This window comes from Pristis pectinata, chromosome 8 (genome assembly GCF_009764475.1).
Source record: "Pristis pectinata isolate sPriPec2 chromosome 8, sPriPec2.1.pri, whole genome shotgun sequence".
In the NCBI taxonomy this organism is placed as follows: Eukaryota; Metazoa; Chordata; class Chondrichthyes; order Rhinopristiformes; family Pristidae; genus Pristis; species Pristis pectinata.
The window spans coordinates 21,960,015-21,978,920 of record NC_067412.1 but is presented as its reverse complement, the minus strand read 5'-3'; the positions used below and the strand labels follow the sequence as shown (position 1 = coordinate 21,978,920).

At 39.4% G+C, this 18,906-nt stretch overlaps 1 protein-coding gene across 1 annotated transcript in view; it reads left to right on the top strand.

The window, feature by feature from the left end:
- abat (4-aminobutyrate aminotransferase) overlaps nucleotides 1–18,906 on the top strand; it is a 141,451-nt gene that overhangs the window by 103,487 nt on the left and 19,058 nt on the right. Inside the window, exon 6 of the mRNA XM_052021901.1 lies at nucleotides 6,131–6,180. Within this exon, the coding sequence (XP_051877861.1) occupies nucleotides 6,131–6,180 (50 nt within the window). The remainder of the gene's footprint in view (nucleotides 1–6,130; nucleotides 6,181–18,906) is intronic.

The following is an 18,906-nucleotide window of genomic DNA, read 5'->3' as shown; positions in this document are numbered from 1 at the left end:
ACTGATAGCAAAATGTACTGGATCTAATAGCAGTTCATAAATGTTAAATCTGAAGCAACACAGTAAATATATATATACATATACTGTACTTACAAATGCTGGCTTTACTTGAAAATTGATTGACCATTTCTGAAAGTCTACTAAAGAAAGGGTTGTCAGCAAATCAATAAAATTAACTAGCGTTGCCTAGAAATTTACTCCTAGTAAGCAATGATAAATGCATTTTAGATATTTTGTAGATGTCAGCTCTTCAGGGAATATCATGTGGTTCCCATCAAATGCAGGCCACAGGGATGTAGGAATCAGTATCCAGAAAGTATACAGTCTATGTTATGGGCCTGAGGAATAGTCCAGGGTGACAAGGACCACAACTTTCAAATGTTGCATACTTCCTACAACTCAAAGTCCAAGCTGAAGTCCAGTTTATTGTCATGTGAACAGGTACACGTATGCACAGGTGCAATGAAAAACTTACTTGCAGCAGCATGACAGGCACATAGCATCAGATACACAATATTCACAAGCATAAATTATACATAAATTAGACAAAATTATCCAAGAAAGAACACAATTAAAACAAAAAAAAGTCCATTGTAGTTGCAAAGTGGTCATAGTGTTGCACATAGAGGTGGTGATGAGGGTTGTGCAGGTTAGTTCAAGAACTGAATGGTTGAAGGGAAATAGCTGTTCTTGAGCCTGGTGACATGGGACTTAAAGCTTCTATACCTCCTGCCCGATGGTAGCTGCGAGAAGATGGCATGGCCCTGATGATGAGGATCTTTAATGAAAAAATGTTGCCTTTTCAAGGCAGTGCATCATGTAGATACTACCAATGGTGGGGAGAGATGTGCCCGTGATGTATTGGGCTGGGTCCACTACTCTCACCAGCTGTCTTAGGGACAGAGAACTGAGGGAACTGTGCATGAAGTTATAGTACCCACGGTTACATGATCCAATGCCAATTAATCAGTACACAAACAGAAAAGTATAACATTGATAATAACTAATGCAAAGCAAACCAAATTCACGCACGTACATGTAAGACCATGTTATAAGCCTGCAAGGCAAAGAGGAGCGCTGTTTTATACACACTATCAACACTAGTCTAAGAATATATTATATAGAAAAGCCTTGTGTCATAGTTTGTGATCACAGCATGAATGGAAACTCTCCAGAATCAATCTGGTAATCTGCCTTTGGTGAGGATGTCCAAGGTTATCTGTCCAGGGTATCCTGATGAGTGGATGAAGCTGGAATCTCATGACTGAGGCCGAGCAGGAATATGGCACTGCATAGTTGTACCCATTCTAGGGACGTCACTACCCATTCTCAGTGAATAGATTCTGCTTTACATTCCTGTAAGCCCCTCCTGTGGTTATGTGACCATGAATAAATGGAGTAGGTCACCTTGGTGATTAGTTTTGGACTAATAGTACCCATCAGAAAATTGGACTGGGTGCATCCATGCACTGTTTGTGACATCAGATATGCTTCTTAATCACTATCTGTGCAATGGACATTTTCATCCTTATTGACAAAGTTAAACGCTTGGTTGCAACCAATAGTCAAAGGGCAACCAGAAGTATTTGGTTATTTAGTTGCATTTATCATTATATAAAAGGACATTTTGCTAACATCAGGAGAGTTACCTGAACAGCACTCCTTCCCAAGTCCACAGTGTGTGCTACAGTGATTTCTCCAGTATTTAACTGCTGAACTTCTTATTCATACTTTGATGCCTCAGTAGTAAAACCACAGATGCATGCCATGACTGGAGTTTTTGATCTGGCTGCCAATGACTGGCCACTCAGAGTTAGAACATAGAACAGTACAGCACAATACAGGCCCTTCAGCCCACAATGTTTTGCCGACCTTTAAACCTCACCTAAGACTATCTCACCCCTTCCTCCCACATATCCCTCTATTTTAAATTCCTCCATATGCTTATCTAGCAATCTCTTGAATTTGACCAATGTACCTGCCTCCACCACCGCCCCAGGCAGCGCATTCCATGCCCCAACCACTCTCTGGGTAAAAAACCTTCCTCTGATATCTCCCTTGAACTTCCCACCCATTACTTTAAAGCCGTGCCCTCTTGTATTGAGCATTGTTGTCCTAGGAAGGAGGCGCTGGCTGTCCACTATATCTATTCCTCTTAATATTTTGTACACCTCTATCATGTCTCCTCTCATCCTCCTCCTTTCCAAAGAGTAAAGCCCTAGCTCCCTTAGTCTCTCCTCATAATGCATACTCTCTAAACCAGGCAGCATCCTGATAAATCTCCTCTGCACCCTTTCCAACGCTTCCACATCCTTCCTATAATGAGGGGTCTAACCAGAGTTTTATAGAGCTGCATCAGTGCCTCCTGGCTCTTAAACTCGATCCCTCGACTTATGAAAGATAACACCCCATAAGCTTTCTTAACTTCCCTATCTACCTGTGAGGCAACTTGCAAGTTGGATTGAGGATCTCAGCATGGGAGGCAAAGTCATGTCCATCTCTGAAGACCCCACTCCCAGACATTTTTCAGAGATGAACATCCTTGCTGGACCTGGTTTCTGAATAATGTGTTCATGGGTTCAAATCAACCTTTCATCAGTAGGATATGTGGAATCCAGTGGGAAGACCTTCAGCCCTATTTTTGTCCTTGGATTGCACTCTCTGTGGAGGCCAAGGCCATATTGACCTGCAACTTCCTTGTCACAAAATCTTGCCAGTGGCCCAAGCAGCTCTCTGCCATGTCATCAAACTGGTATACACTGCAGCTCTGGGGAAGTCACTGAAGCACTTTATACTTTATCCATGAAGAGATGATGGGAATTCCTTTAATTTCAGCAAGAAATGGAAGGCAATCTGGGCACTGAGATCTTCCAGCATTGCTAGCTTCCCACAAGCTCAGTCAACTCGTGTTTCCTAAACCTCCAATTTTTAACCCAGACATTTCCCTCAGTAGGAAAGATGTCCTCTCCCTCAATCTTCTACTAATTGTGGATCATCAGAAGAATTACCCGACGGTGAGTGCCATGTTTGCAGGAAGCAAGCATGACACCTTCATCCACAGGAAGACCAAGCTACCAGACACTTTTTGCAGCCAGCACTCTCCAGAGGAATGAATTATGGGGTACAAGATCTCACCTCTACTTTCCTCACTGCTTTTGCCAATTCACTGTCAAATCACCCCAGCTAAGCAGAGAAAAAGTAACAACCATGCAAGTATGAGGATAGTGGTGGAGAACACATTGGTCTCCTGAAGATGGGATTACATTGCCTTTGTCAGGCTAGTAGGGTCCTGCAGCACACACACAGCTGTGGCAGAAATGTCATGATACTGAGCTGCAATCTGCATAACCAGCAAACAGAAGACAGCAGCCAGGGCCTGAGAAAAAGCAGCCAAGTGAACTGGAGCCTGAGGAACATGAAGCACAAGTTGAAGAACAGCAACAGAAGGAGGAGCAGGATAAGGGAAAGGGTGCCAGGAGGCATCCCAGCAGAACACTAACAACGTCATCATATAGCACAACAGAGCAGGGAAGCATTAGATGAACAGGCCTTAAGAGTTTTCATAAGGAGCCAACTTTGCCATAGTCCACAATGCAGACAAAATTACCCTCTCCACATTCCAGTCTTAAACATTACTACTCGCCTTCCTCACTGAAGTCCGATAGCCACCAAAGCCAGCACTTCGACCTGAATAGCAGCACTTTGACCTCACGGCCGCTCACAAAATGAATTGAGTCACACCACAGGTACAGAAAGAAAGCAGCTGAGTGACCACCAGAAGGGGCAGTAAGTTCAAGCAAGTGGTGCAGGAGTCGCATGTGGCCATTCCCCTCTCAAACAGGTTAACCATTTTGGAAACTGTTGGAGGGGTGGGGAAATAGCCGCTCAAAGAAAAGAGGCAGCAGCAGTCAAGTTTGTGACTCTGATGCATAGTATGGGAGGGAAAGGTCTCGGTAATCAGGATTGGTGGAGGATTCATTAGTGAGGGAACAGATGGGTGTTTCTGCGGCCAAGAGTGAGACTCCACAATGGTATGTTGCCTCCCTGGTGCCAATGTCTTGGAGAGTATACTGAACATTCTGAACGGGGAGAGGGAACAGCCAAAAGTCAGAGTACATTGGTACTCATGACATAAGTAGAAAGGGGGATGAAGTCCTGCAAGGTGAACTTAGGGAGTTAGGCAGAAGGTTAAAAAGCAGGACCCCTTGTATTGTAATATTAGGATTACTCTCTGTGTCGTGTGCTAGTGAGCAGAGAAATAAGGTAGGAGAGATGAACACATGGCTAAAGAGCTGGTGGAGGAGGAAGGGCTTTAAATGTTTGGATCACTGAGATTGCATCTGGAGTAGGTGGGATCCATACAAGAAGGACAAGTTGCACCTAAAGTGGAAAAGAACAAATATCCTTGCAGGAAGGTTTGCTTATGCCATTCGCGAGGGTTTAAACTAATTTGGCAGGGGAGTGGAAAGCATGGTAGCAGTGCAGCAGATGGGGAGAAAAATGTAGAGGATAAATCAAACAAGTCCAGTGGGCAGAGCAGTCAGAGGTGCGTTAAGGAGCATGGGAGGGCTGGCAGGCCAAACTACTTTCAGCTCCAACAGACACAGTAATCTTGTATGAGATTTGGCTCCAGCCATTGGAGTATTTTCTCTTTGATGTGCATTTACTTTAGTTTTATTTGGGATTCTTGATGCCATATGGTCAGATGCTGACATGATGTCATGGGCAGTCACGTTCACCTCACCTCTGGAATTTAACTCTTTGATTCATTTTTGGATCAAGGCTGTGATGAGGTCTGGAGCTGAATGGTCCTGGGGAAACCCAAATTGGCCATCAGTGAGTAGGTTATTGGCAAATTCTGGTCAAACCCTCAACTACCTGCACCATTACTTCCTACAAGAGCCCACTATTTTACTTTGAGCATTGTCAACCTGTTAAGTCCCCCCTCTTTATTTTTTTGTCCTTTTCAGTTTCTCTGTCCATTACTATGATATTGACAGCAATTTCTGTAGCACCATTAACATTGAAAAAGACAACACTGTTCACAGCAATATCATCAAGAAAATAAACCCTGAGTGAAAGAAGGATATATTAGAAGAAGTGACTGAAAGTTTGGTCAGTGAGGTGAAATGAAAAGAGGACCTTAGTGTGGGATAAAGAAGGTGAAGGGGTTTGTGGAAGAAATTCTGGCCCATGAACAATCTACCGACTCAACTGTCTATTGCAAGGTGAACTGTGCTCAAAAGGCCAAAGTCATGTAAGTTGTAGGGCTGGAGGAAGAGAAGGAGATTGGGAAGTAGTGAGGCCATGATGTTAAATATGAGGATGAGAATTTTATTGAGAACAAGGAGAACAAATATGCCGATAAACAAAATTGGTGACAATTTAGACTGTATACAGCATCCTTTTGAATGAGCATAAGATTGAATGGTAGAAGATAGTAGACTGCCAGGAGACTATTGGAATAGTAAAGTCTTGAAGTGACAAAGGATTGGATGAACAACAAACAGCAGATAGTGTTATAGAAGTTTTTGTGATGAAGATATGGAGCTTGAACTTTAGGTGGGGACAGAATTTGGACTGCATACCAGTTGACGGAGAAGGACACCATGATATGATTGTAAAACATAAATTCACATTAATATTTAGAGTGTTGTTTACCTTTGCATATGTATTGTAATACTGCAACTGAGCTGTATTGAAATATATCTACCTGGTTGCTGAGTTATTGCAGCTTCTCTGATAAAATGTGTTTAGAAACGACTTAAAAAGCTGACAACTACATACGTTACTGGACTAACTTAGGCACTGGTCACTTACAGGTGTACTACCTGAATTGTTCCTTAATCAAAAATATCCTGAATTTTAATTTTATTTTAATTTGAGATCTGATTGAGACCTATCAATAATTACACAGCTGATCAACACAAATTTGCAAATTGCCATTGTTCATTCTTGCAGTTTAAATGGTTTACTTTATATCATGTAAATGAAATTGGATTTGCTTTCAATGTGTAAGCTGCAATTTCTGAACTGAAAATGTTGTTGAGTAAGTCAAACTGAAACTCAAAGACAGTAATAATTAAAAATTCAAGGCCTATTGGTAATGTGTTCTTTTTTATTGTTTCAGGTTACAACCATCCTGCACTGATCAAAGTGCTGCAGAATCCTGATAATGTGGTATGTACTTGTTTTTTTGACTGCCCCATTTATTTTATTGCCCCCTTTAGGATGTACTGTATCAGCACCAGCCGAGAGATTGGACAGTCATTATCTCTGCTTGGTCAGTCAACAGCTAATAAGCACCATGTTTAGAATATCCACAGGTAACTTGTCTCAAATCTTTTTATTTGGCTTTTCCTCATTGCCTCTCATGAGTGCACACATGAGATTCGGAAAGAACTCTTTGGATTTAACATGCATTAAGAGGCCCATCGCCCTTCAATGCTTTGATGGTCCATTGACACATTTTCCAGTATTTACCAATATTTTTATTTTTCAAAATTAAAACTTTTTTTTTACTTTTATCAGTTTGGAGAAGTAAGAAATATTTTTCTGTGTGTATGTGAAGTAAGGAAATAAATGTTTGGAGTACATTTGTGAAAATTCAAAGTAATTCAGAAGTGTAGAAAAAGAAAATGTCAGAATTATTCTCTTTTACAAAACTGGAGGTTGCAATCGTATGAAATTATGCTTCAGGTATGTGCACATGTGTGATGGTAATTGTATTGGACTTGTAACTCAGAAGTCTATGCATTCAGTTCCCAGTAAGCCAAGTTATGAAATTGAAACAAAAATACTGGAAGAAATCGGCTGGTCAAGCAGCATCTGTAGGAAGAGAAACTAGTCAATGTTCCAGGTCAGCGACCCTTCTGAGGATGCTGCTTTCTTCTGAGTTCTTACAGCATTTCTATTTTTGTTTCAGATTCCAGCATCTGCAGTTTCATTTGTTTTCCTTTATGAAACTGAACTCAAGAAATCAGGGTTAGCAAGAAAAAGATGAAAGCTGCCATCCTGTTATTACAATAGACAATTGGCTCGCTAATGTCGCTCAGATAAGAGTACCTGGCCCTCTTATGTGATATGACTTACACTAAACTCCAGTCCAAACTACAATGTTGATCCAGTTTTTGGAATGTTTTTAACTCTAAGTTGAATGTGAAAATCACGCAGGTTACTTACCCAAGAGAAAGTCTCCAGTAATTTATTATGCCAGACGTTAAGCTCTTCTACTCAGCAGAGAGCAAGGAAGCTTTCCCAAAGCTGGCAGTTTCATTCATTCTTTAAATACACAAATTTAATTCATTGACGTAGTTGCAAAGGCCAGGGAATGAGGAAGGGGTGGGGTCAGCAGTGGCCCAAATATGTGCTTACAAGGAAAGCATAGGACTCCTCTCTCACATTTTTTTTCCCTTTTATCAAACATGAAACACCCTGAAACAATCCTCAAAGCAGAGAGCCCGCCTGCACTGTGTGGTAGGCATCCTATAGTCTGATATTTTCTGGTAAATGGCAGGAGTTAAAATAGCCCAGGGCTTATTTTTGGAATAATGTATGAGTTTGTAATTTTCCTCAACACCTGTTTTGTGTCAAAATTGGGCTCACCTCTGATCTGGCACTACAAGCCATTCTGTTTTAAAATAATTGCTACCACTATCACAGCACATGAGGAAGTTATCTCATCGTCTTAGCGCAACAAAGGGTAGAAATCAAACTGTACCTTGATCCAGAGAGTCAATAATAAAGGGAATTTTTGTCTGTGTGTGACTGCTCATACTTTTAAATGGAACGTGAAATTATTGCCACGTACAAGTGACAATAATAAACCAATACCAATACAAGAGTATCACCAAGTAGTCCAATTTTTAGATTACATAGTTTGTGCCGCATGTAGCAATATTTCAAACCTTTAATGTCATCAGTGCTAAAAAATAATTGATGCAGAATCCATAACCTTGCATATGGTTTTTATACATATTGTGTCATTTTAAAATTAAATTAAATTTAAATTTGTTTATTATTGTCACATGTACCAAGGTCCAATGAAAAACTTGTTTTGCACGTCATCCATACAGATCATTTCATCACATCAGTACATCGAGGTAGTACACAGGAAAAGCAATAGCAGATTGCAGAATAAAGTGTTACAGTTACAGAGAAAGTGCAGTGCAGGCAGACAATGAAGTGCAAGGCCGTGATGAGGGAGATGACGAGGTAGATTGTGAAGTCAAGAGTCCATCTTATCGTAGAAGAGGACAGTTCAATAGTCTCATAACAGCAGGACAGAAGATGTCCTTGAGCCTGATGGTACTTGCTTTCAGGCTGTTGTATCTTCTGCCCGATGGGATAGGCGAGAAGAGAGGATGTCCAGAGTGGGTGGGGTCTTTGATTATACTGGCTGCTTCACTGGGGGAGCAAGATGTGTAGACAGAGTCCATGGAGGGGAGGCTGGTTTTGTGACGTGCTAAGCTGTGTCCACAACTCTCTGCAGTTTCCTGTACTCTCAGGCAGAGCAGGTGCCATACCAAGCTGTGATGCAAATGGATGGGAAACTTTCTATGGTGCATCTATAAAAATTATTTCCCATATACAATGAGGGAGGTTGCCTCATTAATGCAGAGTATAGTGGTACAATTTTTTAACAACACTAGTGCTGATCATTATTAGCAACAAATCTGATTGCATTACAAAGTACAGGAAGACAATAATTGCAAAAGGATATTAGTAAAGCTTGGAGATAGCACTGTAATTAGCAAATTAAATTAACTTCTGTATTAAAATTAAACTTGTATCAAACCTTGATTAAACCAGGCTTTGGGGTATTGTACACATTTATGTTCCCAATATAACTAAAAGGCACTGGAGAAATTACAAACAGATTCACAGGGATGACTTCACAACTAAGAGGATATTCTTATCAGGACAGACTGAACAATTTGGGTCTCATTTCTCTATGAATAAGAAGGTTGATGGGTGATCTAATAAAGGTCTCTAAAATTATAGAGCAGTTGAAAGACTAAACAAGAAGATAATGCAAGAGAGACCAAGACATGTTTCTGTTAATCCAATAAGGAAGTCAAGAGAAATGTCCATGCATAGATAAGGATGTGCACCTTGCTTCCATTAGTAGTAGAAAAGCACAGATGCATTTAAGCGAAAACTAGGTGAAGATGTCAGAGAAAGAAGTGATGGATATACTAATAGCGTTAGATAAGATAGATTGAAGAAGGCTTGTCTGAGCATAAATTGCAGCATGAGCTGTTTCTGTCCTGTAAATTCTATGAAATTCTATGGATTTTATGTGATGGAGATGTTCATATTTATAAGGAACTTTGAAAAACTAAGTGGGACAAAAGCTATTTCCACTGGTTAGTTAGTTAGTAACTAAATACATTTATTTAGTTCATGTAAAATTGCGAAGTTCTTAAGAAGCTGTGTGGGAGTCATAAGCCAAAATTAGGCACAGAATCACATAAAAGAGTAATGGCAGGTGACAAAAAGCTTGAACAAAGTGGTAGGTTTTGAGAACCATCGTAAGAGCGGATGGTTCACTCCAGACCTTGAGAGTTAGGGAGAATTAGGGGCACCAATGAGGAAGTGATTAAAATTGGGGATATCCCAGTGTGAGAGTTGGTTGAACATGAGGGTTGGAGAGAAGAGGTTTGAAACAAGGATTTTAAAAATCAAGCCCTTTGTGGACTGGGAGACAGGGGTGATGGATGAATAGGACTTGGTTTAAATTAGAATAAAGCCAGCAGAGTTTTGATTAAGCTCAATTTTATGGAAGGAGAAAGGTGGAAGATCAACCAGAAGGCATTGGTGTAACCATAAAAATAAATGGGGGCAGAAAGTGAGTAACTTTTTTTTCTTACACAGAATCATTTTTAGGACGTGCAGCCACATTAGAAGCAGTGGTGAGAGCAGAGTTCATATTTGCCTTTGGAAAGAGAAATGATCTAATATTTGAAAAATAATAAAAGTTAAGGTCAAAGTCCTATCTCTTGTGTTCGTGTGGGGCAGTTAAGTTGAACAATCTCATTGGAATGATTGGCCATTCAGCCTATTGTGTCAATGCTGATTGATAAAGAGCTGTTTAGGCTATTCCCAAACCACAGCCCTTGGTCTGTGGCTATGCAGGCTTCATTACTTTGAGTGTTCATCTGGAAACTTAACAAAATATGATGAACATTTCTGCCATTCATGCCCTTCTGAGCAATTAATTTCTGATCCTCTTACTCTTTGGATGAGAGACATTTTCACCATCTCTTGTCTCATTCTTGTCCAAATTATCTAAAATCTATGTTCCCTAATTTATGACCTCACTGCTGAGTGAAGCAGGTTCTTCTTGCTCAGCCTGACTAGACCCTTTGTATTTTGATGCACATCATTTAAGTTGTGAAGGGTCATGTCAACTCATCTGAACCTCCTTTGGTCAAAAGAAAATAGCCCAGCTTAGCCAGTCTGATCTCACAACTAAAATTCTCCAATCTTGCCTTTCAGGTACTCTTAAAATATCTTTGACATTTCCTTGATTTTCCCTACCTATAATTTTCAACAAACACTTTCTCTGCCTTCCTACTCTCCCTTTTAATTTCATCCTTGCACCTTTTATATTGTTCTGGATGGTCTGTAATATTGAGTTCTTGGTATTTATAATAAGCTCCCCTTTACTGCATTACTCTCTTCCATACAAATAAACATCAAAGGATGAGAGTTAGTGAGATGGTCAAGGTTTAGGAATCACATTTTTTTTTGTCAAATGGGTACATGTTTGTTCTGTGGTTACACTGTCTCCTTCATGAAGGATCCCATTGTTCAGATCTACCTCGAGGACGAATCTTCCTGTCCGCTCTTGTGAGATCTCAGCCCAGATAATTTAGTCATAACCCAAATGAGAACTTCTACTCTCAGTCTATTTTTGTTGTTTTCCATAACTCTATTGAATCTAAATAATCACTGTTGGAAAGCTCATTCAGAGATCTAGTACAAGTAAATTGGAGCAATGGATTGTCAAAAAATAAAATTTGCCATTCTATATTATTGTGAAGGAAATAATTCAGTGTCTAGGAGAAAGAAAGAACATACTGTTCTGTTTCATTGAAAAAATACATTATGGGTCAAACATTGGCTATAGCTTGGTAACAATTGAATATCGTGTAGAAGAAAAAGTATTTTAAACAAAGATATTTCTGTTTTGAAAGATTCAGCACAGATGTTTGAGGGAGTTGTGTTCCACAGTTCTGAGATTACAATGCAGTGAAGATGCTGCGATAAGAAAACGCAGGTAGGGTGAGGTTTTGGAACCAAGAGGGAACCACAAGAGGAATTTTCAAAGTAGCAGTGACCATTGTAATCTTGATTAAAAGAGACAAGAATTGTTACAATGACAAGTTGGTGATTAAATGCAAGAGAGAAATCACTTATTGGACAGCAGACTCTGAAAGGCACTCTAAGAAACTCCTTAGAAGTAAAAGTATTGCAAATGACAGCAGAACACAGAGATAAAAATGTAAAAAATTGCAGAAACAGTAAGAATGGCACCAAGGAGCCTGAGAAAGAAACCATGCCACTGGTTTCAAATCTGGTTATGAAATGGGAATGGAGAACAATCGTGGAAGAGAAAAAGCAACACTGGACAAAAATGATTAACGAGAAACAATTTTACTCAAATGACCTTGTAAAATACTACAGGTAAATAAAAATCTTTCATGAAGTTAAAATTATAAATTATTGTATATAAGAAATATAAACTATCAAAGAAAATACTTTATATCTCAGTGATGCTTATAATCCTGTTTATTATTTTAAAGTAGATCAATTCTGTTTAAAGAGGATAGTATTTGAAAATTTAGTTCTAAAACCAGGTACATTTTTTCTATTTACAGATTTATGAAGTTACAACTTTGGGGTGACCATGGCTTGAAGAATCCTCCGTAGAGTCAGTTTCTAGTTTTGTGGGATCACCAGCTACAGAGGGACCCACAACTCTCCTCCAGCCCAATGTAGCTTCACAACCTCTGCAGACTGGCCTTCAGAGGACAGAAGGAAGTTGTAATAGCATCATTCTGAAGCTCTAAGAAGGAGGGTTGCTGGTTTCTCACTAGCACAGTGAGCAGGTTAACTAGAGAGGCTTCCTATTCTGCAAATAGCACCTCCCCGAAATCCAAATTGCTGTGTAATATCATCCTGTCATTGTGCACCTGGGCTGTACAGTGTCATGGATACTTTGGAATGGTCTGAGGAAACAGATAAGTGTCCATCACCAATGTGGTGGACAGTGGTAGATGCAGCAGCTTTCAACAAAGGTTGATGTGCTCCAAGCTCTGTCTGGTTGGCACAGACCCATGCTACCACAGGTGTGAAGGTGACACAGCACAACAGTAAAGAATCTGTTTCTTCTGGATCTTGGCTATGCTCTGTTACGAGCATCTATGTGACTTGACATCTCTGATGCAACAAATGAAACTTCAGTGCAACCAAATAAAAATTCTGTGTGGAAGAGTTATCCATGAAATAATAAATAAATACATTAATATATATGGTTATATCTTTGATTATAAGAACACTACATGATTTAGAATTCGACTGTTCTATTCAATATATAGCTTACAGTGAGCATGGCAAATAACTGGACATACTATGTGAGTGATTTGCATGTTGGTAACAGTGGATTTGAATATTTTGTGGTTCAACTGACAACAACAGGATGGGATTGGCATCACAATTGTGCCAGTCACCTCATGGGATGAGGCAGCTGAACCCATTTAGAAAGTGTCCTATTTCTGGGCATCCAACATATCTGCTTGTTCCATGCAATTGATTAATAAATGTTAGCAGTCACATAGTTTGCCCTTATATGGCATTGTCACCTGTTGAACATTTTACTAGTTGAATGATTGCATCTGACTGTGCTTAGTTGCTTATAAATGTCTGTATATTTTCGTATATTCCCTTACAAAATAGAAGGGGACCTTTTGGCCCAATGTATCTTTGCCATCTCTCAAAGCAATCACATTCTCCCACTCATTTCTCTGTAAACTATTCGCTCTCACATACCCAACAACTGTCCTATGATTGGCCCACCCACCTACACCAGAGGTAATACAGTAGCCAATTAATCTGCCAACCGGCATATTTTTGTGGGATTTGGGAGGAGACTGGAGTGTGTAGTTATTTCTAATTTATGTAAATTTTCCTATGTATATTCCAGAAATTTAGATCAAATCTTCAGTTACTCATTTGACTGCAACAATAACTTGCATTTAACTAAGAACATTTTTTCAAGGCATTTACAAGGATGTGTGGCTAAAAATCAGTGCAGGATTAAACAAGGATAATGGGAAGAACTAAGTTAAAGGCAGGGCACATTACTGGAGGACCCAGGAACTAGGCAAAACCACTCAAAGTTAGTTAAAAGGAGAAGAAATTCACAGTCAGACAAATGGAGAATACAAGATGGTGGTTCTATTAGCAAAGGAGGTTACACTTATCGGGTGCGGAGAAGCCAAAGAGAGACACAAATATATGGATAAGAATTTAAAATTCCAAAATGTTGATGGACCAAAAGTCAATGAAATTAAAGTGATAAAAGTGAAAAGCAGGGAGAACTAAATGGAGGACAAGAGGCTGGCCTGATGAACCTTGGAACAGTTGAGCCTGAATCTGGTAGCAGATTCAATGAGGTGGGGTAAAGATTTATTATGATGTGGAATTAGTATGAATTTTCTTTCTCTCTGAAGAAAATTAGTTTGGATTTCAACAAAAGGCTTAACTTGAGTAAGGTCTTACTCCACCTGATCCTGTTCCTGAGTTAGTAGTGATGTTTGAAAAGATTAGCTAGGATTTAAAGGTGGAAATAAAAGTAAAATTATCAGCATTTACCATAATGAACAGAAATAAAGTGCGTATGCAAAAACACAGTGACGCACAGAAATCAAGAGGTTATCCTGCTGCTCAGCAATATACCAATGTCTCATGAAGAAATTCAGCATTCAAATTCATGAAAAATCAGAGGGAAAATTCTACACTGGCAGGAATCACGTTTGGAAGAATGGAAGGTGGTTGTGATTGTTGGAGACTAGTCTCTCAGCTCTAGGACGAGGACTCCTCAAGCAATATCCTCAGCCTACCTTCAGCAGGGGCCTTCCAGCAAAATTCAGAAGTGGGGATATTCATTGGAGATTGAGCATTTGCAACTCTTCAGATAATAAAGCACAACATGCAAAATGCATTGAGAGCTAGACAATAGTCGGGCTTGGGTTGATTCGTGGCAATTAATAAGCACCAGGCCGTGATCTCCAATAAATGAGAATCCAACCATCTCATATTGACATTGAACGGCATTACTAACACTAAATCCCCCACCATCCATATCATTGACCAGAAACTTAATTGAACCAGTGGCACTCTCCAATGAGTACATATCTCCTGACCTCCAGAGCCTTCAACCATATATTAACCATGTCAGGAACAAGATGGAATACTCATCACTTGTCCAGATGAGTGCAGTTCCAGCAACCCTCAATAAATTCAGCACCATAGAGGAGAAAGTGGAGGACTACCCTACATATTCACTCATTCCACTACCATTGGATAGTGGATGCCACAGTTATTATCTGCAAGATCCACCAGAGCAACTTGCCAAAACCTCTTAAAAGGATCTCCAAAATTCTCCTGCTAAGAATTAAAAGAGCAATAGGCTCATGGGAACACCAGCACTTGCAGACCATCCTGACTTAGGAATTAATCACTGTTATTTCATTATCAGTGGGTCCAAAAACATAGAACTCCCTCAAAACAGGGTTTCAGGTATTCAAGAAGGCAGCTTGCCCCAACTTTCTATCAGTAATTAGGATGGACAAATACTGGCCCTGAATGTGATATCACATCCCAGAAATAAATAAAAAGACATACCTATTAAATGTTCACTAGGCACACCAGATGAGTTAGGGCTTGTTCATTCAAATGTAACTGCATATTTAAATGGTATGATTTATCTTAGTGTAAACAACTCTGTTGCATTGATAATTGTCCTTTACAAGGGTGGGATCTCATTCCTTCAGATTTTAAGTACTGTTGGAGATTATTTTTAAATTGCTTTTATACTTTATATCCTTTATCTCTTCCCCTCTTCCTTAGTTACAGCTATTATTTCCTGTATTTGTTTCACTTTTTATGCATGATTTTGCATTGTCTTCTAACTTTCGCTTCCTAATTTATCTCAGTTAAATTTCACTTCCTAATTTATCTCCTAATTTTCCTGCTTATATCAGTTAAAGCATGCTTCACACAAATTCCAGATCCCATAGAGAGTGCCAAACAGTGTCAGAATCCCGATGACCATACTTTCTGGTGAATAGTCCACAATAGGAGTCTGGCCATCTGTAAGTGTGATGAATGATGATCACCTTCATTCACCATTTTCAACAAAATGTTTATCGTGCCCTCCATCTTGTTGGTCTTTAGCTGAAAGAAACTATAGCTAATCCTGGACTGGATACCAGTCAAACAGTCTGATTGCAAGGAAAAAACTTGAGTTAAGAGGTAAAATTGGCATCATATGTGTAGGTTGGCCTATTGGTGATAATATTTCTTTCTTTTTCAATCTTTTTATTAATTTTCAAATTAATACAGATTAATACATATAACATTGGTAATTATACACATATTACAAAGAGATTGGGAGGACAATCATGACATATATAGTCATAAAGAATAAAAAATATATGCTAGGCCCCGTGGTTTCTTGGTAAACGAATATATTACAACAAAAAAGTCAAAAGGAGAAAGAAAAAGATTTATTATATAAAAAAAAACAAATCAAAAAAAAATTTTAAGTAATAAAACGAAACAAACTAAAAAAAATTTCAAAAGAAAAAAAACTGGACTGATGTTTCTTGATGAACAAAGAGCATTATTATGTTGTCAACTCTGCTCCTCTAAATTCAAAGGTTATTGAAAAGGGATCTATATCATATGAAAATATTGAATAAATGGACTCCAAACTTCCTCAAATTTAAGCGAAGAATCAACAGTGCCGCTCCTAATTTTTTCTAAGTTTAAACATGATATAGTTTGAGTATTGGTGATAATATTTGCCAAGGAAATGATGTGGATGAGAAACAAGTGAGGCTGAGGATGGATCCTACCTGAGAAAGTGGAAAATTGCCCAGGTATGTCCTGTTCACAAACATTCAGTCAAATCTAATCTGGTTAATTACCAGAGTGTAAACAAAGGTGCAATTAAACTGCACTGTCCCAACAATAATCTGCTCCCCTGTTGGGTTTTACCAGGACAATTTGGCTCCAGACCTCAGCACAGCCTTGGTTTAAACTTGGACCAAGAGCTGAATTCTAGAGGTGAGGTGAGAGTTAATGCCCTGGATACCAAGGCAGCATTTGACTGAATGTGACATCAAGAAGCCCTGTAAAACTGAAGTCAGTGGGCATCAAGGGGAAAATACTCCAGTTACTCAAAAGGATGATCATTGTTGTTATTTAAATTCAATCATTCCCAACCCTAGGTTACCACTGCAGGGGTCTCTCAAGGCAATATCCTAGGCCCATCCATCTTCAGCTTCTTCATCAGTGAACTCCCTTTCATCACAAGATCTGATTGTTGCACAACATCCAATTCTATTTGCTATTCCTCAACAACTGAAGCAATCCAGATGTGCATGCAGCAAGAGCTGGACAACATTCAGGCATGGGCTGATAAGTGACGGGTAACACTGGTACCACAGAGGAGCAAGACAACAAGAGAGTATTTAACTATGTATCCTTAACATTCAATGTCATTACCATAGCAGAGTCACCCAACCATGAACCTGCTGGGGATCGCCATTGAGCAGAAACTCAAGTGGACCAGCCTGAAAAAAAGCACTGCAGCTACAAGAGTAACACTCAGATCCTGAAATAATGAATAAATTTTTTTAAAAATTCATTGTGGAGAGGTGGGAGAATAACATAATGCTAGAAGTCTTCTGATGAGGTTTTGGCTGGCAAACTTGTAAATCTAATCCCTTGGAGCTGGGAGAGTGTGTATTTCTGTTCAGTTGTTAATCAAGATTGCCCTTTTGTGACTAACAGGATATTTCTCTCCAGTTCTATGTTCTGTTATCATTAATAGCATGTCTTTGAAACAGAGTTGTAGACGTGTTTTCTGATGGGTCATTTTCTGGCATTACATTCATTTCCAACAACCAATGTTTTTTTACCCGTTTCTCAGACTGAAATATTTCTTCAGCCTTCATTTTCCTGATGTGTCCTTTAAGTATTTGAACTTGGTTAGTAGTGATGAGGTATGGTATAGTGGATCAGAACATACAACATTAAAATTCTGACAGTGCATATATTTTAAGCAGGACATTTGTCAACAATACTTCTGTGTCATGGGAGATGTGCTAACAGAGCATTCTAAAAACCTTGGCCTTGAACTTTTTGTGTTTGTTTCTCACTGTTATGCATACAGAAAATGATTATTTTCCTACAGTGGAAGTCATTTACAATCATTTTAAGGATGAAATGGCTATTGCTGAAATTCGACTGCGCAGTTCCAGTCTCAAGTTGTGCTTGCACCAGTGATTCATTTTTCATGTCTGATGTGCAGTTAGTGATGTCATTTCCTGTGCGGCTTGGCAAAATGAATTCACATGGTTCTGAGATGTTCCTTTTCCAGGGCAACTGAGAAACCAGATTTTAATCATGTTGGTAACTCAGATTAATGGTCTGACCAGGTAGTAGGCCAGTGCTGGGGTCCTGACTAAAGAGTAGCCCCCTTTAATTTATGATTCCAATCTTTTTTTTTAACAGCCTTAGCAACATCCTGCTACCAATCTCCCAACCACTCAGAATCGTAACCCTATTCAACCCTGACCAACAACTCCTCCAAAGCCCCCACAGACCCTGCTCCATGGCCCTTCTCAACCCTGATAGCCCCTGATTTACTATCCCTGTTGCCCTGAACCATATTCTGATCCGTGCCCCAATCCCCATAATAGTGCATCATACAAAGACGGGTGCAAAACAACCATTTAGTGGTGTCAAGAGTTGTTTGCGTGCTGCCTGCTGACAAATTAATACACTCTTGTGAGCAACAAAGAATTGCTAAACCCTTGGGCCAAGTGTATCCCTCACCCTTCAAATGTTACATTACACTGTCAAGGGAAAGCATGTAAGTGAGAAAGAGGAGGGATGGGTTAATAGATAAATTCTTAAAGGACTCAAGTGGAAGCAGACCTTGGTCACTGTTTCAAACTTTATTGATATTTTGAACATATTCATTGGATCTCTTCTGAACCTTTTACTCCAAGGAGAAAAATGCCAAATTCTCAAGTCTCTACAGATAACTGATGCCTGGTAATATTCTCATTAATTTCAACTGTACTTTCGCTAAGAATTTGATATCCTTCCTAAGTATACTGCTTAGAATTGGAGGCATTATTCCACTGAGGCTTGACTAGTGAGGTATAAAAGTTCAGTGTAATTTCCCACACAGTGTTTCTATTTCTAAAACTTAGGTTTCTGTATGTTTTTTACAGTCTTATCAACATCTTGCCACCTATAAAGATTTGTACATGTAACCCTACTACTTTATACCCACCCACCCATCTCCATTCCTAACCTCTTTTAAAAATATACTGCCTGTAGCACACAAATCTTGGCTGTACTGAAGAAATGGTGCATTATTGGGAATGATGCCTTTTGGGTGAGACATCAGGACATCACCCTTCCTCTGAGGCAGATGTGAAAGTTTCCACAGCAGTATTGTGAAGAAGAGTACGTGGAGTTATCCCGGGTGTCCTGACCAATCTTTATCACTCAATCACCGTCACATAAACCGATTGTCTGGTCATTACCACATTGCCGTTGTGGGAGCTTGTTGTGTACAAATTGACCATTGCATTT